Raw genomic sequence first — 12351 nt, forward strand, 5'->3', positions numbered from 1 at the left:
TTCTTTATGTATTTAAACATATGAAATGCATATATTTTAAATATCTGATAATTCAGATATATGAAATTTCTGGGATCTAATTTTAATATTTCTTATTCCTGATAACAGGCACATTAATTTTTTTTTATATTTGTCTATGTGTATGACAGGGATGTGTTTTATATGTTAGTTCATTTATGACAGAATTCTATACTTTGATATGATGTATTACTATGTAGAAACTGAAACTGAACACATTAAATATGTAGAGTTCTAAGAATATTATACTTTAATAAAGCTGTTAGTTTTTTAATATGCTTCTGCTAGGCATCTGGGAGAGCTATAAATACAGGTTCATTTTAATTTCTCATTTGGAGTTTTATGGCCCATACAGTGAATTTGCACCTGAAAATCACATAAGAGATAACCTGTGGTTGTGAATTATTAAGATATATTTTTATTTTCTCCTTTTCTCCCTCTTCCACACTGACACCAAGGCATAACGTGTTTGTGCCTTGGCATCATGTGCATCTCTGTGCCATGAATTTTTTTTAAAGACAACTCTTTCACCAAGAGTGTAGCTCTGTGGGATCCAATATGTTTTTACAAGCTCTAAGTTTCAATTTCCCATATGACTTGAGCCTGATTTATTTTAATTCTCTGGCTCTCCATTAAGTTTACAGTTATGGGCGATGGGCAGAGAGTAGGCATCAGCTTCAACATTTCCTTATAGTTCTATATTTACGTTCCCCCAGTTTTTTACTCTAAAAGACTTCTCTTTCCTCCTTGAAACCTTAGCTTTTTAAAGAAGATAGCTATAATGTTTTATACAGAATTCTAGGAAAATATTTCTATTTACTACAGCATATTAATGAAAACCATAGAAGAGTTTTTTATTTTGCTTTTAAAATTGTATTATCCTCACACTTAATTTCTCAGTTCTTTGAAATCTTAAATTGAAGTACTACTTCTCAGAATATGAACACACACAACAAATATATCTACACAAACTCAAAAAGGTCCATAGGATTTAAGTAAGACTTTTTATATACACCATTGTTACCTATTTGTTACTCATTCATTGGAAGAAACAAGAATTACCTCTTAAACTTGACTTTGGACAGGCTCTAAGTTCTAATACTTTTCTGTATCCAACACATTCTTTTTGTCTAAAATTTTTATTCATTTCTACATTTGTATAATTAACAAACACTAAATCCACTGTGCCTGTAGCTGCTGCTGCTGCTAAGTCTTTTCAGTCGTGTCCGACTCTGTGCAACCTCGTAGACGGCAGCCCACCAGGCTCCCCCATCCCTGGGATTCTCCAGGCAAGAATACTGGAGTGGGTTGCCATTTCCTTCTACAATGTATGAAAGTGAAAAGTGAAAGTGAAGTCACTCAGTCGTGTCCAACTCCTAGCCACTCAATGGACTGCAGCCTACCAGGCTTCTCCGTCCATGGGATTTGCCAGGCAAGAGATGTATGTAAAAACTTCCTGTCACCTGTGTCCAGAATCTTTACTATTCATTTCAGTTCAGTTCAGTTCAGTCACTCAGTCATGTCTTACTCTTTGCAACCCCATGAACTGCAGCACGCCAGGCCTCCCTGTCCATCACCAACTCCTGGAGTTTACCCAAACTCATGTCCATTGAGTCGGTGATGACGTCGAGCCATCTCATCCTCTGTCATCCCCTTCTTCTCCTGCCCCCAGTCCCTCCCAGCATCAGGGTCTTTTCCAATGAGTCAACTCTTTGCATGATGTGGTACAAAAGCAATTGCGGTTTCAGACCATGAAATTTAAATCATTATAATTAGTCTCAAGCACATCTTTATTAATCAAAATAGGAGCCATTATAATCAACATGTTTTTGCCAATAAGAAATAAGTTGGTTTATTTCTGTAGTGCAGAAATCCATGCTCCAGAATTCAGTGAACTCTTAGAAAGCATTTTCTGTCTCCTACTGGTTATGGAAGCATTTTCCCTGCAAAAAGTTGTTGAGATGCTTGAAGTGGTAGTCAGTTGGCAGGAGGTCCGGTAAATATGGCAGATGAGGCAAAAGTTCATAGCCTAATTCATTCAACTTTTGAAGTATTGGTTGTGTGTTGTGCAGTAGGGCATTATTGTGGAGAATAATTGCAGCTGGGTGTTGTTGTGAATAAGAATTGGGCCTATTCTGTTCACCAATACCAGTTGCAGGTGTTGCAGTTTTTGGTGCATCTCACCAATTTCCTGTGGAGAAGACAATGGAACCCCACTCCAGTACTCTTTCCTGGAAAATCCCATGGATGGAGGAGCCAGGTAGGCTGCAGTCCATGGGGTTGCTAAGAGTCAGACACAACTGAGCGACTTCACTTTCACTTTTCACTTTTATGCATTGGAGAAGGAAATGGCAACCCACTCCAGTGTTCTTGCCTGAAGAATCCTAGGGACGGGGGAGCCTGGTGGGCTGCAGTCTACGGAGTCGCACAGAGTCGGACATGACTGAAGCCACTTAGCAGCAGCAGCATCAATTACCTGAGCATACTTCTCAGATGTAATGGTTTTGCTGGGATTCAGAAAGCTACAGTGGGTCAGAAGGTTGTCAAACCACCAAACAATGACCATCGCTTTTTTTTTTTTTTTTTTTTTGATGCAAGTTTGACTTTGGGAAGTGATTCAGAGCTGCTTCTTCATCCAGCCATTGAGCAAGTCATTGACAGTTGTATGAAATCCACTTTTATTCACATGTCACACTCTGATAGAGAAATGGTTCATTGTTTTGTGCAGAATAAGAGAAGATGACACTTCAAAACTATGATCTTTTGATTTGTGGTCAGTTCATGAGGCACTCACTTTTCAAGGTTTTTCACCTTTTCAACTTGCTTCAAATGCCAAATGACTGTAGAATGTAGTTCTTTGGCAATTTCTCATGTAGTTGTAAGAGGGTCAGCTTCGATGATGGCTCTGTATGGTGGTTATCAGCTTCCAATGGCCAACCACTATGCTTCTCATCTTCAAAGCTCTCATCTCCTTTGCAAAACTTCTTGAACCACTACTACCACAGTGTACATTCGTTAGCAGTTCCTGAGCCAGATGTATGTTGCTGTTGCGAATTGTCTCCCCTGCCTTGGGACCCATTTTGAACTCAAATAAGAAAACTGCTCAAATTTGCTTTTTGTCTAACATCATTTTTATAGTCTAAAATAAGAAGCAAGTAACAAATAGTTAGCAAAAAAAATAATAATAATAAAGTGAGAAATGTGCATTAAAATGATGTATATCAGTTATAACCACATTTATTTAAGAAGGTATTCCAGGATCAAACTGTAAAGTTCAATGTTAAACCTCAATTATTTTTGCACCAACTTAATAAAACCCAATAATGGAAACTTACTGGATTACATGCAAGGCAAATTAGATGATATTCGAGTGAGAGAAGATTAGTGGCCAACAAATCAATGAATAAATTTTGAGGAAACATTAATTAAATAGTATTCTCAAAAAATTAATGTTGGGGATATAATGATAGATTTATATCATAATCAGGAAGACAGAAGAGCAAACCTTTAATTTCAATATAGCATAAGTTTTATAATAGAAACAGATAGAATACTTTAGGAGCACCAGAGAAGAATATTCATTTGTGCTGTGGGTGCTTAGTCACTCAGTTATGTCCGACTCTTGAGACCCCCATAGACTGTAACCTGCCAGGCTCCTCTGTCCATGGGATTCTCCAGGCAAGAGTACTGGAGTGGGTTGCCATTTCTTTCTCCAGGGGATCTTCCCAACCCAGGAATCGAACCTGGGTCTCCTGCATTGCAGGCAGACTTTTTAACAACTGAGCTATGAGGGAAGTCCTAATATTCATTTACTTAGTTTCAAAGAAGTCTTTCTAGAAGAGTTAACATAAGCTGAATGAGACCAAAAAGGTAAGTTAAAAGAGGGCATAGGGTGCTCCAGATAGAGAAAATGGAAAAACAAGGGCCCAGAGGCATGGAAAATATGATACATTTAGGAAGTAAGTTATTCTGTGCCTCTGATCAATAGAATAAATATGGAGGACTAGTCAGTGAAGACCCTAGAGACCTAAGAAAGAACATCAGATTGTACGGTATATCTTATGCCTTGCTAAGGAATTTAGATTTCATTGTGGAGAGTCTCTGGAGGCTTTTAAACAAGACTGATAACAGAATAAAGACCTATTAAAGGACATTAATTGCCATTTTATAATTTGTTGGGGAAGGATGCAAAGTAATTGTTTTCTTTTTCTGCTAAATAGGACTTCAGGCTTCTGGCACAACCCAGGGTATTTTCCCTTCTTGTGTTTTCTCAAATACGTAAGTATCTAAGAAAATTAATATATATTTATAAATGAATATTCTAAAAAGTACATGAGTGATGTTAAAAAGCAAATAATTGCATGGGATCCTCCATTCTTGTAGTTCTACTTAGATTTAGTGAACTGATGTCTTTTGCAAATTCTCATCACTAAGGTTAAATTGTAAAGTAGACAAAGTGAATATTTTTCCTTTTCCTTCGCTATTTCCTTATCCCACTGTGGTCTACCCTCACCCTATATTTAGAGTCTTCATGCCACATTCAAATATGACCTCTCCTCTTCAGGTAGCTTCCCAGAATCTAGACTTGCCTCTTTGCGTTTATCCCCTTTTAAATATTTACCATTCCTTGAAACTTTTGAGATTACTGGCTTCCTAAGGATGGTAGATTAGTTTTAATTTTTAAATTTTTAATTAGTCATTGTTATCCTAAAATGTGTTTGCCATATAATCCAAAATAATAACCTCTAATAATGGAACTTGCCAGTCTTTGGAAAAGAGATTTGGGGTACCTCTGGGAGTTTTATTCTTCAAACTGGTGATGATCTGTTTCTGTTGGTGTCTAGAATGGCTTTCTCAGTGTTAGAGCTGAAAGACTATTATTTTAAACCAAACACTGTTACCTTAAAAAAAAAATCAATTACCAAAATAAGATCCAGCTTCAGTTCAACTCAGTCGATCAAGTCATGTCTGACTCTTTGCGACCCTATGAGCCACAGCATGCCAGGCCTCCCTGTCCATCACCAACTCCCAGAGTTTACCTAAACCCATGTCCATTGAGTTGGTGATGCCATCCAACCATCTCATCCTCTGTCCTTGCCTTCTCCTCCTGCCCTTAATCTTTCCCAGCATCACAGTCTTTTCCAATGAGTCAGCTCTTCGCATCAGGTGGCCAAAATATTGGAGTTTCAGCTTCAACATCAGTCCTTCCAATGAATACCCAGGACTGATCTCCTTTAGGATGGACTGGTTGGATCTCTTTGAAGTCCAAGGGACTCTCAAGAATCTTCTCCAACACCACAGTTCAAAAGCATCAATATTTCTGCACTCAGCTTTCCTTATAGTCCAACTCTCACTGACCACTGGAAAAACCATAGCTTTGACTGGATGGGCCTTTGTTGGCAAAGTAATGTCTCTGCTTTTTAATATGCTCTCTAGGTTGGTCATAACTTTCCTTCCAAAGAGTAAGCGTCTTTTAATTTCATGGCTACAGTCACCATCTGCAGTGATTTTGGAGCCCCAAAAAATAAAGTCAGCCACTGTTTCCCCATCTATTTCCCATGAAGTGATGGGACCAGATGCCATGATCTTAGTTTTATGAATGTTGGGCTTTAAGACAACTTTTTTCACTCTCCTCTTTCACTTTCCTCAAGAGGCTCTTTAGTTCTTCTTCACTTTCTGCCATAAGGGTGATGTCATCTGCATAACTGAGGTTATTGATATTTCTCCCAGCATTCTTTATTCCAGCTTGTGCTTCTTCCAGCCCAGAGTTTCTCATGATGTACTCTGCATGTAAGTTAAATAAGTAGGGTGACAATATACAGCCTTGACGTACTCCTTTTCCTATTTGGAGCCAGTCTGTTGTTCCATGTCCAGTTCTAAATGTTGCTTCCTGACCTGCATACAGGTTTCTCAAGAGGCAGGTCAGGTGGTCTGGTATTCCCATCTCTTTCAGAATTTTCCACAGTGATTGTGATCCACACAGTCAAAGACTTTGGCATAGTCAATAAAGCAGAAATAGATGTTTTTCTGGAACTCTCTTGCTCTTTGATTATCCAGCAGATGTTAGCAATTTGATCTCTGGTTCCTCTGCCTTTCCTAAAACCAGCGTGAACACCTCAAAGTTCACGGTTCATGTATTACTCAGTAAGGTGAGTAACTCTGTGCACTATTTGGAGCTTTTTCACCACTCCCTTCCAGATTGACAGGGAAAAATAACTTTTAGCTGCACCCAACCAGCCTAACATCCCATAAGAATACCAACAAAACACAGCTAATAATGTTTTCTCATCTGACTCTACCAATCATACATATTCACATTCTTCTCATTCTGATTTCACTCCAGACTTCATAAAACTTTACTGTGGAATGATTACATGTATTCTACCATCCACCTTCTCTATCCCTCCCTTTCCTCTATTGATTAGTTCTATTTTCTCTAACGTTAATACTAAAAACAGCAAGACTTATAAAATAGACTTGGAAGTTCAAAACCAAGAGAATGAAGACAAAGTAAATATAGCATTGTGGATAAACTTCAATGATTTTTATAATTAAGTTTCAATAATTAAGCATTACACTTAGATAATGAGTACGTTTATATTATTGGGATGGAAGTTGTAAGGAGTAACAGTAAAGAAGACAGTAAAAGTGCTTGCTACTTTGTATACTATCAGAAATTTATAGTTTATCTACTGGGCAACACTGTTTAGGAGGGATAGTGGTATGATCAAGTTGGAGTACGTGATGAATACCTAACAGAAATATATAAGAATAATTTATGGAACGAAAATAGAAACCAGTGTTAGAAGTCCATTAATGGCCTGCACAAAGGCTTCATTTTGAATTACATGAGTAGGCCCATATCCAAAAGATTTTAAATAGGAATTTATATTTGAAGCATAATGCTAGATATTAGGTAGATATGACAAGAAGAAAACCATGCCTAAGTGATTGTGAGGTGTTCTTTTTTAAAGATACCTTGTTGCGGCAATTTTTTGGAATAGTTTCAGAAGGATAGGTATTAATTCTTCTCTAAATACTTTTTAGAATTCGTCAGTGAAGCTGTTTGATCCTGGATGTTTGTCTGTTGGAAGTTCTTAAATCATAGTTTTGATCATTATTCCCTTCACAATTGCTTATTTTGATATCATATTTGTGTGCAAATGATTTCCTACCTTTAGGTTTGCCTTTGCTGGTGAGCTTTTCCATTCATTCATAGTTCTCTTGTTTCTAGGTGTGGCCTTATCCTCTCCACCTAGAGAAGTTCCTCTAGCATTGTTGTAAAGCTTGTTAGGTGGTACTGAATTATGTTAGCTTCTGCTTGTCTGTAAAGCTCTTGACTTCTCCTTCAAATCTGAACAAGGGCCTTGTTGGGTAGAGTATTCTTGTTGGTAGGTTTTTCTCATGCCACTCCCTTGTGACTGCAGAGTTTCTTCTGACAAATCAGCTGATAACCTTATGCAGATTCCCTTGTATGTTATTTTTTGCTTTTCCCTTGCTGCTTTAATTATTTTCTCTGTCTTAAAGTTTTATCAGTTTGGTATGTGTCTCTGTGCATTCCTCCTTGGCTTATTCTGTATGGGACTCTGCACTTCCTGGACTTGAGTGTTTCCTTTCCCATGTTAGGGATTTTTCTAGCTATCATCTCCCAGGCCCTTTCTCCTCTTCCTGGGACCCCTATAATTGGAATGTTGATGTATTTAATGTCCCAGAAATCACTTAGACTGTCATTTCATTCTTTTTTCTTTATTGTTCTGCAGCAGTGATTTCCAACAGTCTGTCTTCCAATTTACTTATTCATCCTTTTGCCTTATTTATTCTGCTATTGGTTCCTTCTAGTGTATTTTTTATTTTAGTTATTTTATCTCTGTTCTTTAAATCTTCTAGCACTTTCTAAACATTTCTTATATCTTCTCAGTCTATACCCTCATTCTTTTTCCAAGCTCTTGGATCATCTTTGTTAACATTATTCTGAATTTTCTTTCAGGTAGATTATCTATCTCTACATCACTTACTTTTCTTCTGGGGTTTCATCTTGTTTCTTCATCTAGAACATAGTTCTCTGATGGCTCATTTTGTTTCACTTTCTGTGTTAGTGGTTTGTGTTCCACAGGCTATAGGATCATACTTCTTGCTTCTGTTGTCTGTCCCTGGTGGGTGAGGTTAGTCTAGGGGCTTATGCAGGCTTCCTGTTGGGAGGGTCTGGTAAGTGCTCACTGGTGGGTGGTGCTGGATTTTATGCCTGTGGTGGACAGGGCTGTGCCAGGGGCCTCAGGACAACTTTAGCCAACCTCTCTGTTGATGAGTGGGGCTGTGTTCCCATTTTGTCGGTTGTTTGGCCTGAGGTATCCCAGCACTGAAGCCTGCAGGCTGTTGGATAGGGCCAACTCTCAGTGCCAAAATGGTGACCTCCTGGAGAGCTCACACTGAGGACTTCCCTGGGACTTCCGCCAACTCCAGGGAGACCTTTAAAAACCCACAGGTAGGTTTGGCCCAGATTCCTATGGAGATTCTGCCTTGTTCTGGGTCCTAGTGCATGTGAAACCTTGCATGCACCCTCCAAGAGTGGAGTCTCTGTTTCCCCTAGTCCTAGGAGCTTCTGCAGTTAAGCCTTGTTGGCCTTTAAACCAAATTCTGTGGGGGCTTCTACTTGTGATGCCAGACCCCTAGGCAGGGAAGCCTGATGTGGGGCTCAGAATTTTCAGACCTCTAGGATAAACTCTGCAATATGTTTCAAGTCTGTGGGTCACCAACCCAGTGGATATGGGATTTGATTATATCACAAAAGCACGCTTACTGTCTCGTTGTGGCTTCTTCTATGTCTTTAGATGTAGAATACCTTTTTTTCATAGGATCTAGTCTTTTCTGTGGATGATTATTCAGCAGTTAGTTGCCTCTTTTGTGTTTTTGTGAGAGAAGATGACCACAAGTCCTTCTACTCTGCCATCTCGTCACCCTTCTGAAAGCATCTATTTAACTGTATACATATTCTCCAGAGATCTTGGGAGAATACAGTTTATGAGCACGCGAACACTGATTTCATTCCAAATCTGTTTCCTTTGCAAGTGGTCTTCCTCCTAGGTCAGCAATGCTCATTGTTGTTGGATCAGGAGTCCATGTCTCATCACTCAACACAAACTCAGTGTCTGGTTTTATAATGTAAAGTACAGGCCTAGAAAAAGTAAAAAGGTGTATCGATTTTATTTTAAGTAATTAGGAAAAAGATAAGCAAAGGACCTATACTGAAATACATGAAAATAAATACCTGAAATATACAAAAATAAATAAGAACTAAAGTCTTAGATTTTGTTTTATTAACAGTTCTATAATTTTCATTGAGTTCTTGTTACCAGTGAGAAAACTGCATTGTTAATTTCATTATCATGATAAAAATATGACTAGAATACATGATACAATATTGTCATACATAGAAAAGGGCTGTGTCTAAATTTGTATTTAAGAGGGCTAGAAATGTATTATTTTAACCCACAGTTATTGAATAGTTATCACATAATTCCTTGCCGTTTGATGAAAGCATGGGTAAAACCATGGGATTTGAAAGAGTAAATTAAGGATTATCCAGAAGCTCTGGTCAGATGTCTTGTCACTTCATGCTGCCTTTTAACAAACATGAAAGACTAGCTCACCTCCCTCCAAGTCTGTGTCCTTTCCCAGCAGACAACACAGCAGGAATGTCTAAGGCGGGTCAGAAGTAGAATTTTCAAATAGACATTTTTATGCAACAGTTATAATTCTGCTTCTGAGTATTAAGGCATATGGGCCAGTATCAAAAAAGGAAGGAGAAGTAGGTGGTGGGGGATAGAAATAAAATTTATTCTTTTGATTTCTGTTTAAAAAAAAAAAAACAAACTTTCAGATATAAAGAGAAAAAAAAATGATTCAGTGATTATAAGTTTTGGAAAAAGCTACATAAATTCTTGATCCTAAATAATAACAAAAGTATCAACCTTTCTTGACTTTACAGACAACAGCATCTCCTACAAAACTGCTTGCAAGAAAAAGTATGTATCATAAAACTCATTGATAAAGCAGCATATTAGTGATAATTTTAAATGTTTCATAGTAGAAAAAAACTATGCAATCATTTACTGATATTAATGTCCCTCTTTGCCCATTTTTTCTTCTTTAAAGTTCACTTTCAGTTAATTCTTAGATTTTGCACTAAAGTTCTTATCAAAAGATAATTTTGCCCATTCAGGAAGAGGTCTCATGGAGATGGGCAGGAAGTCAGGGGAGGAGCATTAAGGGACCTAGCCCTTATAAGAATAGTGTCAAACAACCATAAACCCATTCTGTCATGGGAAGCTACTACACATCACTTTGCAGATTTGGCTCATGAGTTGGGATGCCTGGACTTGTCCAAAGTCAGTTTTGTGGGAAGGGACCTAGTCACCTAAGAACAAAACATATTAGGGATAGCTTTCTTTCATATGTCATACTTAGCCTAAGAATAATAATGTAGTTCTATCATTTATGATCTCTGGTAGTAAGAAAAGCAAAAAGCTATATATATATATATATATATACATATATATATATTGAATGTCTCAGTTTATATGTCATAGTAGATTAGAATAAATTATTTGTTTTTATTCAAAACATTTCATTTTGGATGTTATATAATGTTTTGGATGTTGTATAATAAATGCAAAACATATGAGAAGATTCAAGGATTAGAGCAGAATAAAATGGCTTTCCCTGGGGTGCCCCCAAACATTCTTTAATGTGTCAAAAGAGAATATGCTGCATAGGTGTTAACTTATCTTTGACTGTTGGCCTAATATGTGTGCTTGTTGTTCAGTTGCTAAGCTGTGTCTGACTCTGTGACCCCAGGGATTGCAGCATGCCAGATTTCCCTGTCCTCCACTCTTCCCCAGAGATTGCTCAAACTCATGTTTGTTGAGTCAGTGATGCCACCCAACCATCTTATCCTTTGTCACCCCCTTCTCTTCCTGTCTCAGTCTTTCCCAGTATCAAGGTCTTTTCAAGGAGTCGGCTCTTCACATCAGGTTGGCCAGAATATTGGAGCTTCCTCATTGGTCTTTATAATGAATATTCAGGAATGACTTCCTTTAAGATTGACTGGTTTGATCTCCTTGCTGTCCAAGGGACTCTCCAGCACCACAATTTGAAAGCATCAATTCTTCAGCACTCAGCCTTTTTTATGGTCCAATTCTCACATCCATACATGACTACTGGAAAAGCCATAGCTTTGTCTATACTGACCTTTGTCAGCAAAGTGATGTCTCTGCTTTCTGTGCTAACTTAATGCAGTATTTTGGGTGTGAATAGCCCCATTACAGAAATCTTTTTTTTTTTTTTTATTCTCCTGCCTACATGACAGCTTTCCAGGCTTTGCTGCCAGTTCCTTATGTTTACTAGTTTTTGTTCTAAGAGTCATAACAATTTTGAACAGACTGTTAGTTTATTATAGGCAAGAGGATTTTTATTAATACAAATCCAAAGTATGTTTTCAATACATAAGCAGAAGTATATAGAAACAAATGGATTCTGTTACTGAGGCTCTTAGTCCAACTTTAAGTAAGTAAGTAAGTGAAAGTCACTCAGTCATGTCCGACTCTTTGTGACCCCATGGACTATAGAGTCCATGGTATTCTCCAGGCCAGAATACTGGAGTGGGTAGCTTTTCCCTTCTATAGGGGATCTTCCCAACCCGGGAATCGAACCGAGGTCACCTGCATTGCAGGTGGATTCTTTACCAACTGAGCTATCTGGAAAGCCCAAACTTAAACATAGGATAGCACCATTGACCACTAAGGAAATGGTAGTTCAAATCTAGTCCCTGAAGTTTTATATCAAGCTCAAAAGGAGGAATTCTCTAAACCTATCCTTGCTCAGCCCTCTTGACTCTTTGAGATGAAATTCTAGCCTGCCCTTATTTTCTATCTAAGCTCGTTTGTTCCTTCACTGTATCACCTTTTTTCTGCCTTCTATGACAGTTTCCATTGATACTATCTTGTTAGATACAAACCCATTCAATCTCCATAAAGCATAAACTTTTTATTTTTGCTTATTAGATTCTTGGAAAGAAAGTTATGACCAACCTAGATAGCATATTGAAAAGCAGAGACATTACTTTGTCAACAAAGGTCCGTCTAGTCAAGGCTATGGTTTTTCCCATGGTCATGTATGGATGTGAGAGTTGGACTGTGAAGAAAGCTGAGCGCCGAAGAATTGATGCTTTTGAACTGTGGTGTTGGAGAAGACTCTTGAGGATCCCTTGGACTGCAAGGAGATCCAACCAGTCCATTCTAAAGGAGATCAGTCCTGGGTGTTCTTTGGAAGGAATGA

The 12351-nt window shown here is 38.0% G+C and overlaps 1 protein-coding gene across 1 annotated transcript in view; it reads left to right on the top strand.

Moving 5' to 3' along the window:
* The window catches only part of FSIP2 (fibrous sheath interacting protein 2), a 151170-nt gene that overhangs the window by 89176 nt on the left and 49643 nt on the right, over window positions 1–12351 (top strand). Inside the window, exons 14-15 of the mRNA XM_086371319.1 lie at window positions 4239–4296; window positions 10004–10040. Coding sequence (XP_086227445.1) covers window positions 4239–4296; window positions 10004–10040 — 95 coding nt within the window. The remainder of the gene's footprint in view (window positions 1–4238; window positions 4297–10003; window positions 10041–12351) is intronic.

Source organism: Bos grunniens, chromosome 2 (genome assembly GCF_055505025.1).
Source record: "Bos grunniens cultivar Pamir isolate PY7600 chromosome 2, Bosgru_T2T1.0, whole genome shotgun sequence".
Classification (NCBI taxonomy): domain Eukaryota; kingdom Metazoa; phylum Chordata; class Mammalia; order Artiodactyla; family Bovidae; genus Bos; species Bos grunniens.